Source organism: the organism of the source record quoted next, unplaced genomic scaffold (assembly GCF_019419815.1).
Source record: "Pyrus x bretschneideri cultivar Hongxiangsu unplaced genomic scaffold, Pyrus_bretschneideri_v1 Contig50, whole genome shotgun sequence".
In the NCBI taxonomy this organism is placed as follows: domain Eukaryota; kingdom Viridiplantae; phylum Streptophyta; class Magnoliopsida; order Rosales; family Rosaceae; genus Pyrus; species Pyrus x bretschneideri.
In genome coordinates, this window is record NW_025999788.1 from 1,052,345 (window position 1) to 1,068,416 (window position 16,072).

Consider the following 16,072-nt stretch of genomic DNA (forward strand, 5'->3'; position numbering starts at 1 on the left):
AAAGAATAGCTCTGTTTGCTTGTGATACAAAATACTGATCAATCGAGTTAACAAAACATGTGCATCTACTGAGAGAGGGGGGAGGGGAGGCTGGAAGATGGGAAATTCTTTTCTTTTTCCATTTTCCTTCAAGTTCTCTTTTCTAATGGTTAACATAGAACCATTCAAGATATTATCGAGCAACTGAAGAAATAAATAGAGACAATGTAGCTTAAATTGTACTGGAAAGGGAAAATACTACCTCAACCAATATTCCACGCGACTTCTCACCTTGTATGCATGAAACCCTCTGAACACTGCAAAAGAATATGCAGAACAAAAACGTTGGGCAGGACAAGGACTAACAGCGTGGAAAACTGAACGACGAGCTGTAAACGAGAGTAAACCAGACAAAGCAAAAAGACATTCGACAAAGAAAAAAAAAAACAAACTTCCTGCACATAAGATACTAACTTTATACAACTTCCTTTAATTCTAAAGGAGGGGTATGAGACCACAAGCCGTACGTCTTGCTTAATGCTTCTACAAATTCCTAGATGGTAATAAGACCATCACACTTAGCAATTACAACACGTTAAAACAAGAGTAAATAGATCCAAGGAAGCGTAGCTTGGAGGGTAGCAGAGTTTAACAAGGTAGCATTATCTAAGGTATCTAGCAACCCTTATTAGCCTCATCAACATGTATTTAATAGACTTCATCACATTCTCTTCCCGGATAGAAAATTCATATTTCCAATTTATGATCATGTACTTATCAAACCTGCAAGAAGGAAGTTGCAGAGAACAATATCTTTAGAATCCTTGAATCTCATAGGGAACACCACCGTCACTTTTTCCGTCTGCAAAAAATATCGCAAGGGAACTGTCTTTTCAATCATCCTTCTCTCTGTCGTTAGAAGGAGAGCCTCAAGAGTTGGGTATGTGATGGGAGTATCACGTGCTTGGGCAGCGTACACAGTAATTTCATAAGCGGACCAAGATTGTTCAAAATAATTTGGATGAGTTCATCACCATCCATAGGCTTACCAGCTAAAGCCAAGTTATCAGCAATTGCATTCATCTTATCAAGATAATCAGCTATAGATAAATCACCTTTCTTACTTTGGAGTAGTTCATTGCGGAGGAAAAGTATTTGATTCTGCAATGAGGAAGCATACCTTTGGTCCAGGGATTCCCAGGTAGCACGAGCCGTTCTTTTACTTCCACAGTAGAGAGGACAGAAGCCGTAAGAGAACCATTGATCCAGTTAAGGATCATTTGGTCATACTGCATTCAAGTGGTCTAGGTTGGGTTGACAGTGGTGCTCCCAGCAAGATGCTTGGCAGGACAGACAACGGAGCCATCAACATATCCCATCAGGTCACGACTCTCAAGGATAGAGAGGATCTGGGCCAGCCACAACGGATAATTGGTTCTGTCAAGTTTGATGTTGATAATGGTGGTCATGGATGAAGAGAATGGATTGACAGGAACCATTGCAGATGGGGGGTTTGATTTGAGGGTTGGGAATTTTGATGTGCAGCAGCGTTGTTGTTATCTGACATGGTTATGGGTGGTGGGCTGGGAAACAAGAGGATCGGTTTTTGTCGTTGGATTTAGAGAGCTAAAGTATATAGCTAGAAAGAGCAAAATGATAACTTGTTAGCCTTAATATGTAATTTTACCTGAGGAATAAGGAAAAAAGGACTCGTTTGATCGATTCAAAAGAGCAACAAGCCCATCAATATTGGACGCAACAGTCCTTGCAGCAAGCTTCCTCTGAACCCCTTGCAATGGAGCGCCTAGCACCACTTCTCTTACAGATGCAATCTTTGGCAAAAGAGTATGTCTGTACTCTACGCAAAATCGGCATTCACATAACTAAGTGAAAAAAAATGTAAGTCAGCCAAAAAAAATCAATAGATAAATACGTAAAATTGGAATGTATAAGAAAAAGAAATGCCCGAAAGAGGATAATCTAATAGAATAGAATCTAAAGCAACCGAAAAAAAGTGAGACAATGTTGGGTTTTACACCAATGGAACAAGCAGTCCAAGAAGGGTTTTATACCAATGAACCAAGCAGTCCAAGAAGCTAAAGTTATCTGGAAACAAGCCAATCTTGTCTATCAATCAAAATGCATACTAAAACGCAAAAACTTGAAAAAGAATGCTACCAAATTAGAAATAAAAAACACCACGACAATTATTATCCATTGCCTTGATTGGCTTTAACAAGATCTAAATGTTTTGAAAACATATATCCATGGCAGTGGCAATGTTTTGAAATATAGGAGGGGAGAGAATCCGATTCCCTCTTTTTGGAATTTGGATGCCGGATGGTTCCGATTATTAACTTGGGTACCCTAGTTCTTTCCTACATTCCAAATTTTTCCACCCTCTCCTCCTCTCCTTGTTATGCCACTTTGTGTAGTTCTTGTAGCTTACATTCACTCTTGCACTCGATTGAGGTCTTGTGTTCGAATTGCCCTCGAAGAAAAACCACAAACCTTGCTCTTTATTCCCTTTTTATTAAGTGAATATTGTGCTAAGGTGGATTAGTAGATTTTGAACTGCCCCTCCATAAGTTGCAAGTTTATGAAATTATCAGTCATGACATCAACATCAAATTGAGAATTGCAGAGGATGCCTTTCCTCCACACCAAAATGAAACTTTTATTTGGGATTTTAAGGACTCAAATTACAAAGAACATATTAAGGCTAAGATACGCAGTCATCCAGATTTGTTTCATAACCATGCCAATGTAAATTCCCCAATTACAAATAGCAGAATAAAACATTCTGCAACCCCCAGTTATCCAAAACCCAAGAATTTAACCAATCTAATCCCCGAAATCCAACCCGATTTTTACCCTCCTAGTTACACAAAATAACCCTTGTGACAATGATCACAAAGCAAGACACGGTGAAGAAAAACAGTGTCACAAAATCCCTCGCATTCCACTTCCTTACTGCCTTCGCTTCGACTCTCAAGCTCTTGGCCCTCCTCAGCGCGTCCACCTCCTTTAACAAATCGAACTCCAACCCTTTCTTCTTCAGCTCCTCGATGCACTTTCCCAGAAGATTCTTATCCTCCTTCTCTCTCTCCAACAACTTCTCCAGGTGGCCCTCCGTGTCGGTTTTATACCTAATCGCCCAAATGATCCCCAGTGAGAAGCAGAGCGAGCAGAGCGAAGGGATCCAGGACCGGTGGCATGCGAACCCGCGCGGGTCCCGTGACGAGGAACTGAAGAGAAGGGTGAGGGCCGTGGAGTGGAAGAGGAAGAAGATGATGAAAAGAATCGTGATTTCCTTTCGAACCGAGTCGATTTGGGATTCTTTGAGAGAGACCCTGTTGAGATTTAGCTCTTCTTCTTTCAGCCATTGCTTCAGGAGAAGCTTGTGGCTCGGCGACTGAGCGATTTGGTGAAGTGGGTGTAAGGGCTTTGGCTCCATGATCGATTGTTTTGTGCTCTCATCGGCCATGGATTTTTGTATCAGAGAAAAGGAGTGAAAGTTTTTTTTTTTTTTTTTGGGTGCGGGGGGTGGTGTTGAGTAGTGAGTAGGATTTTGAAACGGTCGAGAGGGTTTCGAATGTTATAACGGTCCAATTTGGAATTATTTTACAGTAGATTACCGAAAATACCCCTAGAGTGTGCGGGAATTCACGAGATCGCGAGCTTTTGTAACGGCTAGGATTGTTCCAGATCATCAGATCTGTGACGGGGAAATTTCGTGTTTGTCCCCTGAACTGGCACGCTCCAACGGTCATGGTGATTTAAATAAGTGCCAAAATATTCTTGCACTTTGAATTTAGAGGTTATAATTCAAAGAACTTTAACGAAAAGTTTACAGTACTGTTTATTTTAACGAAAAATCATATTTTTACATTAAAAAGTTAATCCTAGGTACTATTTACTTTACCATTTTATTTTGTCTTTATCGTTAAAATTCAAAGTTTTCAAATCATTCTCATTAGTTTTCCTTATAATTTACCTTTTTTTTTATTTTCTATTTTGTTTACCCTCTAGAAAATAGGTTTTCTATTTTAACAAATAAAAGTTAGTTTTCTATCCCTACTCATAAAATTTTTACATATTTATAATTTACTCCAACATCGTACTTTTGATTTTATTTACACTTTAATATTTATAAATGAAGGGCTAAATTTTCTGCGTTGCTGCCCAAATTTTCCCTCAGCTCAGCTACAAAAGTTACTCATCACAACTTTTTTTATGAAATTGTGTGTAAAATTGGACGTTCGTAAACAATTGAGCGCACAAAATTTAAATTAAGGACCAAAAGATAAATAAAAAACTTTTAGGGGGTATTTAAAGAAAAAATGTTCATACAAGAGGTTTTCAATGATTTCCCATCATTCATATTTGCTACAAGTAGTTTAAAAAAAAAAAAAAAAGGGTTGACACAACCGATGATCACAACCGTCCATGCCTTCGATCCCCTAAACCGACGCTGGCGATTATCTCACCTTGACCCATTATATGTAGTGGTCTCTTGAAACCGGAGATAAACCAAGTTCCTGTCCTCTTGCTTGCGACCAAAGGCAGCTAATGCATGAAAAGTCTTCACTCTCTCAAAGAGTAAAAAGACATAAAGTGAAACCGAAAGAAGTAGAGCAAGAATAAATATAACCTTAGATGTATTGAAGAAAATGTTATAGGCAGCCAATGACAAATTACACATTTTAGGACCCTTGAACCCTTTTGGTTGGAGAGAGAGAGAGAGATTCTTGTGTTCGACCAGTTGAATGCGGCCAAGACCAAAGTTTGCAGATGGGTTAGCCCTACTTGCAGGGGGTGGGGAGGGAGGGGTTTTTGGTCTAGATCGGAGGATTCTGTTCTTTCGACCGACCATCGGAACTTAGAGAAATAAATAGTAGCATACTTGCATGAGAGAAGCTATATATAACGGAAAAGCAATCCTAAAAAACTTTGAAGGCAACAAAAGTGTGAGGTTGGACTGTTTGTTAGTGTTAGGCATTGATTTAAGGGAGTGACTTGTGGTCACACAATTGAGTTTAAAACTGTCATAATTAAGTTTAAAACTTTAATTATTAGCCTAATTTGCAGCTCTAATAGCATCTTCAAAGAAAATGCTAAATTTAAACATAAAATTTAAACTTAAAAAATCTATGTGGCACTTGATTTTTTTTTTTTTTAAAGTTTGTTCTTCACTCTATATGTTAAATTAAACTATTATTTATTGCATTATTTACTTTTCATATTTGTGATAAAAAGTATTTATTAATCAATCAAAAATGGATTTGAAGTTTCTTTCAAATTTGACTGCAATCATCTTTACGCCCAATCCACATCACGTCATATAAGAATTGACATTTCAATTGGAAAACACTAATGCTGTTTTTTTTTTCTTTTTTTTTTTTTAATTAGAATTGCTCATGTAAACTGTTTGACATCTCATTCACTCATTAATTCATGTGAACTTTTTGTCAATTTTTGTGAAAGCAACTCAACATACAAATTAAAATTCCTACTTTCCTTTAGGAAAGCAAATAAAAAAGTTACAGAGTTACCGCATTTCCAATCCTCGTTTGCATGAAAAGTGCAGGGATTGCTATTGGCGCTCAAAAAAATCATCACGTACTCCTCTTCAGTAAACGCTAGTTTAGAATCTGGGTCTAGGTCTTCTAACATGGGAGTAGATTAGTGCAAATATGTTTCATAAAACGGATAATACTTTGAACATCCGTGAGTTCTTCGCCAAAACTTTCTTGTTTATTCATGATCATACTACAACCTGCACCATGTACACATCTACGCATTTTCCATGTACTTGTTATCCACAAGCATCCTGTCTTACCTTGGAGTTTATTTACTCCGTCTTCGTCCACGCTATATTTACACCTGATAAAGCATTCCCACTTCGATCAGTGAGGTATGCGGAATTCCAAGTGCAATTGCTGGACGCCTGCAATTCCGTCTCAGAAAACCATAGACAATGTCAATTGCAAACTTCTTCAGGAACGGTGATACCTCACTCGCCACAACATAAGGATTCCCCATCATGTAGGCCACTCCACCAGCTTCCCGTGCCTCCATGAGTTTTTGCATCCACTGCTCGTTACTGCCGCCACTAACTTCATCACTCCAACGCACAGCACTGCCGCCACAAACCTCATTTCGCATTGCTTCATATGTTTGGTTCGGTGACTGCCCTCTAACCGCCATTTCATCACTGTTACTCTCCTGTTTCAAGAACTCTGCCACCTTCTCGACCAGTTGGGTTTCAAAGTTGTAGCAATCTCTCACATCCTTGTATCCATACCTGACCAATAATAGCATCAGAGAAGTTCGCAGCTACATATTTGTGCAAAAATTCAATGAAATTTGGCTCCATACCAAAGAAACTTTGTGGAAAGTACCTTACAATACACCAGAAAATAGACAGCTCTGGTGGGCCAATCCGGTTAACAAGAAAACGCTCACCAACAGGAACTTTTGGAATCATCAGAGACTTAAGGGTCACAAAGATGAGAGTGTGATGAAATGCAGGGAAGTTTGTGACAAAATGTGCAAACATTGGAGGGAGACCAAACGCAACGTTAGAGTAAACTAAGCAGATTCCAGGGACCCTTGCAATACCTAGGCTTAGCCCAATGCTTAGAAGTCTATCTAACGATACCTTGTTATCTAGCTCATATGCATCCTTCTTTACAGTCCCATAATTCCAGATAGACATCAAAGACACTATTACTAGAGCGAATAGAAGAGGAAGCCAGCCTCCATGATGTACTTTTCCAAGGCAGGCGGAGATATAGAGTAGTTCAAGGGATCCAAAGGTTATAAGAAACAAGAAGGCCACGAGAACCTTCTGCTTCCAAACTGTACTAATAATTAGAAACATCAAGCAGGTTGTGATGAACATCACTGTCACTCCAGCAAGCCCTGTAAATGCAAATGGTGTAGAACCGCTTATTTCAAAATTGCACGTATGCACAGAGAGAGAGAGAGAGAGAGAGAGAGAGAGAGAGAGAGAGAGAGAGAGAGAGCAGTGACCGTATGCATGGCCTATCATTTGAGTGTCTCTGAAACCTATAACGACGGCAAGACACAATACCATCAACATCCAGTTCACCTCAGGTATGTATATCTGCCCATGTATCTGATTTGATGTATGTTTTATCTTCACACGTGGGAAGCACCGAAGGGCCCTGCACTGACTGACTATTGAGAAGGTAGCTGAAATGATTGCTTGACTTCCCACCACAGAAGCAAGAGTTGCAATAATAAAGACCGGCCAAAACATAACCTCTGAATGGAAAGAAAATATCAGATCAAATTCAAAACCGGCAGCATCTGATGAAATAAAATAAATTAAAAGTCTAAAACTGATACAGGCATTCACAGAGATTGAAGTTTCTAAAGATGCAGGTTAGATAGATGTCTTTCTTGTACATTTTTTCAAACGAAAATGCAGATAACACGTAGCAGATAAAAGCAAATAATGTAATGAACACTAAAAATAATGGCCGTAACTTTGAAAACTGATATAATGAAGAATAATGGCATGCCTAAAGTGCAAGTTAAACTTTGTCGAAATCATTTGAGTTCCTGAGAAGAAGAATGACGTTACGTTAAACAACTAGTTGTTGTAACATTGCATCAATAAGAATATAAGAGCTTTACCAGGAATGGCCCTGTAAAAACTGCTATGCAGATCCGTTGTGTGCTTGGAGAGATAAGCAGCTTCCCCCATGTATGCCAGAACTAAGCAAGGGTAAACGAGCGCTGTAAATGCAATCTGCAAGACGAAAGAACTAGTGGTAAATAAATATATAAAATAATAAAAAAGTAAAGTAAATAACATATGAAGCCCAAAGAGAAAAGAAAGCTATATAGTTAGCAACATGTGACACAATTAGAAACAAGCATGATAACTTGTGTTTCTCAGTTCTCAACTATAAAACTACCGAGGATTACAATACAAGAAAAGTATTTCGAACAGACAAAAACAGAACTATAAAAGTACTGAGCAGTTTTCTGCTTCAAAGAGAAAAATTAAAGGTTGAGAATAAGCTACCCTGATTGACAGTTTCGAAAAGTGCCCAAGATCAGCGAACATTGCTTCTGTACCTGTCATAGCCAAATAATGTCTTAGCCTTACAAAGAAGATAAAGTTTTCCACGCAACTGCAGAAATTGTTGGAAATTTTTCCTACGAACCAACCTGTGATACAAAGAACAATGCCTCCAAGGGAACTCCAACCAACTCTTCCAGTTATTTTAAAAAAGTTATAAATATAGTAGGGTGACAGAGCACGTATAACACCAGGGTTCCAACGGAAGATATTGTAAATGCCTACCCCACAAATGCATAGTAACCATGTTAACATGATTGGAGCAAAAAGAAACCCAACTTTGTGTGTCCCGAAGTGCTGAAGAGCAAAAAGTCCAACCAAGATGATGCACGCTATCAGCACAGTATAATCTGCCATGTACAGACGTAAAAGTAATTAGAAAAGGTAGTTTTCCATGGAAATTGAATAGAAAAAAGTGTATTGCATGATATCAGACAACAAATAATGCTGCACTATATCCATTACCTCAACTCCATGTATTGCCAGTGCGAAAATCAGTATGCAAGAATATACATATATATGTAAATACGCATTCATATGCAAAACTGCAGAAAGAATATACTTACGTATACACATTTATGATTAACTTACTCTCATGTAAATCTGGAGCTTTGATTCTAATTCCATAAACTGCAGAAAGAACTGCCCACATACATAAAAAAAAACCTCATTAGGCCAACATCAGTAATTGCAGAAAGGGTCAATCGGTAGGGCCAGAGAGAGCATTTAAGAATATCATACCAGGACATTGTTGGCGTGAGGATACCATCACCAATTATCATGCCAACTCCTATAAAAACCTACGAGCAGCAATACTATTTTAGAACTCTTATGCTTCTCAAAGAATTTTCTTATGAGTGAGCTCATTCGTGTATCCTTGGTAGATAAAACAGAAGAGTACGATGGTATGTGTTCATGTTCAGGATGAACTGTGTTCAAAAGGCCCATCCTTGAGTGTCGGCATAGCAATGAGTACAAAGCAAAAGTTCCACCTGTAAAACTAAAAGTGAATCTCTAATGTCCGACATCTATCAACCAAAATATATTCTCAAAAAATGCTATAAGATAACTGAGGTTACTGTAAGCACCTTCACCATTGTCATCTGCTCCTAACACAAATATAATGTACTTGAAAGAGGGATAATGGTCAAAGTCCAGAAAACCATTGAAAGCACGCCAAGAATCTCGTGATCCTCCTCATAAAGACGCATATCACCTGAGAATGTACTTTTGTATACGTAAATGGGGGATATGCTAAGGTCCCCATAAACAATACCAAGGCTCTGATAAGCAAGGCATAGAGTGGTCTTGTAAAAATTCTGCTCATAAACAAGTAAGACAAGTGTTATTATGCTTACAAATTATAACATAAATTGAATTCCGCTACAAATATAACCAAGCAGGAACAGTGGAAAAAACAAAAAGAAAATGCAGAAACATAATTAGGACAAAACTTGCCCGCTGTAATTGTCGATGTCAAAATCATACCGCAACCATGATTAAAGTTAAAATCACTAGACCTACAATAATTGTCGATGTCAAAATCAGCCCGAACTATTTTGGAGTTTGGGCATTGAGTTCTTCTCACACCCTCTGTCTTCAATGCAAGATTGATGATGATCATACAAGATCTCTCAGAAATGAAGCAGTAGTACAGTAACTAGTAAATTAACATGGAAAATTAAGGTAGATTGAATTAGCGAATTTAACGACGAAAACACTGAAAATTCTAGTCTGCACAGCACCAATGGAAGACAATCAGGAAGCAATGAAGAATATTATCTTGAAATAGCTCAAACTTAAATGCCTTGACACAATATATCTTAAGAAAATAAATATAATCAGGATCAAATTCAACAGTTCAAAACCCGAATCGGGTGAAGTGACCAAATAAATGGAAAGGCAGAAAATCTATATTACACTTAGAAGTAACATGAAAAATGGAAAATGCCACCGATTGCAACACAAATAAGAAATGCCAAGTAGTCAGATTCTTCCAACAAGAATACAAAAATGCATGAGATATACTCGGTCTAAGTCGATAAGATCCATACATAGTCGTACACCAAAAAGCAATAAAAAAAAAGAAGAAAAAAAGAAAGAGATTCCATAGGCCACACCAACTTAAATTATAAAACTTCACAAAACAAAAATGCATCTTCTGTTTGGTTGCTGAGAAAATTCCGGAAGAAAACAGTCAAACTCATTGCAAAGACTGAGCGAGCATTCATTAGGAATCAAAAACAACAAAATCCCATTTTCCAGAAACCAAAAAGAGTATTAAAAATACTCAAAACTTCACTCTTTACATTACCTCTATTCCTTACTCAATTTCCCTGGAAACAAACACAAAAAGGAAAGAAAACAAAAGAATGAACACACACAGCAACATAACCAAACACTCACCAGCCGCAAGCCTCCGGAAAGGGAAGCCGATTCCGTGTCCATTTTCCTTTCCAGTCGGACCCTATGCTATGAATCAATGTGAAGTCCAACAGACTAGTCTTCCACCAACAAAGCTTTTTATACTGAAGTGGGGTTTTCTGAAGGGTGAAAAGGAAGGGCACCCAAAAAGGACACAGTGAAAGGTGAATAGCAGAAGTTAAAGATCCAGACTTTCGAAGTGAAATTTATGGTGAAAGAAAGAAGCCAGTTGTGGCAAAAGCGAATAAACCGAAAGAGGGAGAGGGAGGGAAAGAGGCGAAAGGCAGTTGTTATAAAGACTCGGGCTGTCCAGGAGCGATCGATGAATGCTATATTTTATATTATATTTTAATATAATTTTAGATGATATTTAAAGTGGATAGTCACATTATTTGAATTAATTATATTTTTAAATTTAGTTCATTATTTAATAAATTAATAATTAAGAAAAACTAGTTAATTAAATGATGATTGTGGTTTACCAGAAGTTTTTCCTTTCATTTTCTTGGATTTTTCAAATGATGTGGTTGTCCGCATTAGATAACACATAAGGTGATATAAAAACATGGTATGAATAGTATTGGAGGTAGATTCTCTGCCCTCTCACTTCCTGTATCCTCTTATTTGTGTAGTCACGATTAAATCACGTCAACATTTTATATTTTTATTCTTTTTTATCTTACTACCTTTATTTAAAAATAATATAAAATATTAATATAATTTAACCATGATCACACAAAAACAGGATAATACGAAAAATTAGAGGACGAAGAATCTGCCTCCAATAGCATTACTCATCACTACGTGCACAAGTTACAACTTGTCACGTGTCGACAGAAAAGCGTCCTCGTGGCTTTTCTTATTTTTTGACCTTTTGCTAAAGGTGGTCGATCTCTGTATTTTTTGTGAAGTACATATATTTTTGGTCATCTACTTAACAAGTAATGGTTTGTTTGATGCTTAATCTGGTGAAGGTCTTAGATTCATTTTTTTTTTACATCATCAAGATAAATTTAATTAGATGAATTTTACACACATAGTGTGTGTAAATGTACAAAATTTTATAAATAAATCTTAGTTTACTACCTTAAAGTTTTGTGATTTGCAACACTTTGTACATGAAGTTTTTTTTTTTTTTATCTCAGAGTCATTACCAAAATTAACGACAGTTTCATACATCTGTTAATTTGGTTGTTAAGTCTCTCCGTTAATTGATGATGCGGCACCCATGTGAACAATGACTGGACGTCACGTATTATTAAGGAATCCACATAAAAATTAAAAATTCCAAAAAAAAATTTCGTCCAAATTTAAAATATTAAAATAATTAATTAAATAAAAGTATTAAATAAAATTAAAAAAACCAGACCCCTTCGTCTTCCCCATCCGACACCCCTCCATCCCCTCCACTCCTTACCCACCGACACCCTTCCCCTTCCTAATACCCACCCCTACCACCAAGCCTTTTCTAACACCACATAGCTTAAAAGTCTGCAACTTTCTGCCAAAGCTTCAAAGCTTGTGAGTAATTTACTGGGTAAAAATCGATTCAAGTTTTAATTGTGGGTGCATTTAGTAGTTATTTTTCTTGTTTTGTAGAGGGATTTTGTTTTTATAGGATTTTTCAAGAACCAGAGCAAGCGAGCGAGCTCTAATGGCGGAAAACGGCTCTCTTCTCTCTCCCAGGGAAAAACACACAAAACTCACTTCCTCTTTCTTCGCTAATCCGAGATTGTTCACCAGCTTCACCTCAAAAGCCGTCTCTAAATCTGACGCAGTAATGAGCCCAACCTCCATCCTCGAAACGAAACCGTTTTTAAGCCTCCGAAACCCCTTATGGTCCTAATTGAACCCCCAGAACCCCAAAACCCGAATCCAGACGCATCCACTGGGACAAATTGGACTCCAAAGACATCGGCCTCGCCATCATCAGCGCCCTCATCGAATCCGACCCGAAACTGAAACCCTCAACGTCGCCGCAGAGCTTAAAAATCTGTAGCTTTTTGCTGGTCTTCTTCCTCCATTGGTGATATGAGAGAGGAAGGTTGAAGTGGGAAGGGAAAGTGGGGGATCTTGCGGTAGTGTGGGAGTGATTTAGTGAGGGTGGGTGCAGAGGAGGGAAGGGAGGGGCGTCGGAAGGGGTGAGGGAGAAACGCCCAAAAGTTTTTTTTTATTTTTTTTATTTTTTTTAGTTTTTATTAATTTATTTTTTTTATTTTTTAATATCCAAGTGACGTCCAGTCATTGTTCACGTGGTTTCCACGTCATCAGTTAACGGTAAATTGAAGAGTAACCTTAACGGATGTATGAAAGTGTTCTAAAATTATAACTTTATGTACTGCTCTGAGATAAAAAAAAAAACTTTATGTACCAAAGGTTGAAAATCAATAAATTTTAGAATAGTAAATTAAGATTAATCCAAATTTTATATATGAAAGAGATAAAAGTTGGAGAGATGTGAAAGAGGGAAGGAGAGGGAACGCGTGAGTGAGAAAATTTTCTTTTTCTTCGTAACTTTTTTGTATGAGATTTGCTTTAATGCTTGTGATTTTCTTTTTATTATACATGGGAGCATATAGTAGTATTTTTCTCGATTTTTGGTTGAGAAAGAGTTTTCTATTAATAGATCGTATAGATTTCTATACATAGGAATATCGCACATTAAGTTTAAGTTTGAGACCCACATAATTTTGTCTTTGGAATAACGATATTTTACTTTAAAAAGTGACAGATTAAGCTAGGTCAACCAATATCATCCACTAAATATGTCGAATTCAACCCAAATAATATATGGTACATTACTATCATCCATGTAAGTTGAACATAAAAACTTTTACCATTCAGAATGAAAGACCTAAATATACGCTTTACAAGTCTTATCGTTTTTTGTAAGGAGAAAACTTAGGAAGTATAAAATCCAACAAGAGTTTCATTCCACCGAGGTGGGGGAAGGAAACCAAATATAAACGAACAACATTCATGTCATCTAGCCACTTTGTCGGTGTTGTATTTTCTCAACTCCTTGTCTATTATGTTCATTTTTTTCTGTTTTGTAATTTTTGTTTTGTTATGTTATCTCGTACGGCCGTCAAAATTAATAGATACTCTTGTACGGCAGTATGTGTTAATCATGTTGTTAATTATGTGATATATGATGGAACTTCATTAAGTAGCTTAGTGGTAAGAATGCGGATTCTGAATTCTAAAATATAAAAAAAAAGAGGTCTTGTGTTCGAGGCTCCAAGTTAGCTTTATTTGCTTAACTATGGATAGGGTGAGGAATGTTTATGTGAGTCTTTGTCTCCCTTTTTTAAGAAAAGGAAGTGATATATGACGGAAAGTGTACGCTTAAATCTCTATTGAAAGTATAATAAACGATGGCAAGTATCGATCGTAGCCCAGCTTTCTACTACTTGGTATCCTGGGAGACGGCACGGCAACTTCTTTCTCTGCATTGGAATATCAGATGGAGAGGGAGAGCTTGAAGACTCCAAAGCAAGTGAACTATGGCACCGTAAAAAACTAAAAATTATTTTGTAAAAGATGGAAGAACTCAGTTAACCTTTGTCTTTCTCTTTCTTTAATTTTCTGTCACATAATATTGTTATCATTTTTGGTACATTTTGATAAGCATTTTAAGTCCCAATATGGTCCAGCACTTACATCACCGATATTTGTTCATGACGTAATTACATATTAATTGGACAAGAGTTTTACTAGCAAATGCATGGATGATATTAATGGATGGTGAACAGTTCACAATAAAATGTCTGTTATTTTGTTATATCTTTGATGTGGAATTCTGTTTACTGTCACATATATCATCTATCTTATGTTACATAACAAACCAAAATGATTAACTTTATAAACACAATATAATTAAAAGAAAACTAATGGAAATGGTTTGAAAACTTTGAGTTTTAATGATAAGGACAAAATAAAGGGTAAAGTTAATAATACCAAGATTGATTTTTTAGTGTAAAAATGTGATTTTTAGTTAAAATGAACAGTACCGTGAGTTTTTCGTTAAAACTCCGTATAATTAACTGGGAATTAGTCCTACCCTTAGGGTGTATGATACATCATACTTCAACAAAAAAATAAATAAATAGAATAAAATAAACACAAGATATTCTGGAGGTAGCATGCGGGGCAGTTAAGATGGTCCATCACTTCCTAAATTTTGTTCCAACAATGCAATGCATGGGCTAAGCAAATCATCTTAAGTACACAATTGGACGAAATGTTTGCTTACCTTCTTTTTGTCAAAGTATCAAGTTTTTGACCAACAAAATTTAGTTTGGCTCAATTTCCGTACAAATACGGACATTATCAACATAAAACTCATCGTCCGTAGTCAAACAAAAAATCAAACTTAAATGCAGATAAAGAAATACGTTGTTAGAGCAAATTTGACTGAACCTACCACAAAAAGCTTTGCATGTCACGCATGTAAAACGTCATGTGGTTTGCATGGTCTCTCATTGCATGGGGTGGGGGATTTCAAATGAATGCTTTGCACATAAGTCAAATGGTTCACATTACCACATCTTACTGCCGATCAATTTGAAATAAGCAAAAGTAATGTGTACACCTTTTGAAGTCATTGGATACTGTAATTAATCTATGTTTAATTTTTGTATTTTGCACAATTAGGCATGTCGACTGCAATTTTCATCGTTTTCTGGTTGGCTTTACTTGTGATCTTGCAAAGTCGATTAAGAAAGCTTAATTTGGAAATATAGAATTCGACAAATGATTGAGCATGCATACTTTGATTTTTGGAAAAATAACATGATGTGGCTTTTCACCCAATGAGGTTTGATTTTTACATGTTTACACCTAAGGTCTCATTAAGTTTGCTGGCTTGGAAGGAAAAGCAAAACACAGTTCACGCAAGCAAATGCAAAAAACTATGATAGTTGTTTTTACGTGGTTGGAGAAAGCTGATGTTCGACTCATATTGACGCGAACTTGATAACAATATATATCTTATTAATGAGTTATGTACATTGGCGACTGGTTTCAGTGTAGTAGCGTATACTTTATCATGGTTGTGCTTGCCGTTGCAAAAGAAAACTGTATTTCATTCAGGAACTTTCTAGTATGATAAAAGCGTACAAGATACATTATACTTGAAAATTTTTAATTGTTAGATATTTAATTAAAATATAATAACTAAGATTAAACGGTTGAATATTCCAGAGCATAATAAAATTTTCATTCGATTGAGAAATCCAAATTTTGCTTATTTTTGTTGGGATTAATGTACAAATTTTTAAAAAACTTTTTAGGACCTTTTGCAAATTTGTTGACCAATAAGTGCCCTTTGCAGGGTAAATACCATGAAAATTGAACCTAAGGTGACTGGATTTCAAACTTGGCGGTTGAAACAAAGAGGATTTATTATGGGATTTGGACAGATGGTAAAAATACTTGAATTTATGGGATTTTGGTGGCCATCAAGCGCAGGCCTTCTGATTTGGTACGCTGCCAACCTTTTAGACTTCATTTAGGATACATTATCCCTTTTTGTTGTCAAGTTAATTA

The 16,072-nt window shown here is 36.7% G+C and overlaps 2 protein-coding genes across 2 annotated transcripts; both read right to left on the bottom strand.

Moving 5' to 3' along the window:
* Positions 1-2,610: 2,610 nt before the first annotated feature.
* On the bottom strand, positions 2,611-3,552 carry LOC103952060. The gene has a single exon (XM_018648600.2). The coding sequence runs from the start codon at positions 3,464-3,466 to the stop codon at positions 2,858-2,860; it is 609 nt and encodes a 202-aa protein (XP_018504116.2). The 5' UTR covers positions 3,467-3,552; the 3' UTR covers positions 2,611-2,857.
* Positions 3,553-5,433: 1,881 nt separating this feature from the next.
* On the bottom strand, positions 5,434-10,830 carry LOC103952022 (probable potassium transporter 13). Its single transcript, XM_048569667.1, is given in 12 exon segments — positions 5,434-6,286; positions 6,384-6,906; positions 7,018-7,272; positions 7,648-7,762; positions 8,042-8,094; positions 8,188-8,448; positions 8,690-8,743; positions 8,844-8,898; positions 8,900-9,090; positions 9,187-9,231; positions 9,234-9,417; positions 10,505-10,830. Coding segments are annotated over 12 exon segments (2,205 nt in total). The 5' UTR covers positions 10,547-10,830; the 3' UTR covers positions 5,434-5,859.
* Positions 10,831-16,072: the final 5,242 nt, after the last annotated feature.

Excerpts from the sequence above, each read along its gene's own strand:
- LOC103952060 (XM_018648600.2), bottom strand. The coding sequence starts at position 3,466 with ATGGCCGATGAGAGCACAAAACAATCGATCATGGAGCCAAAGCCCTTA.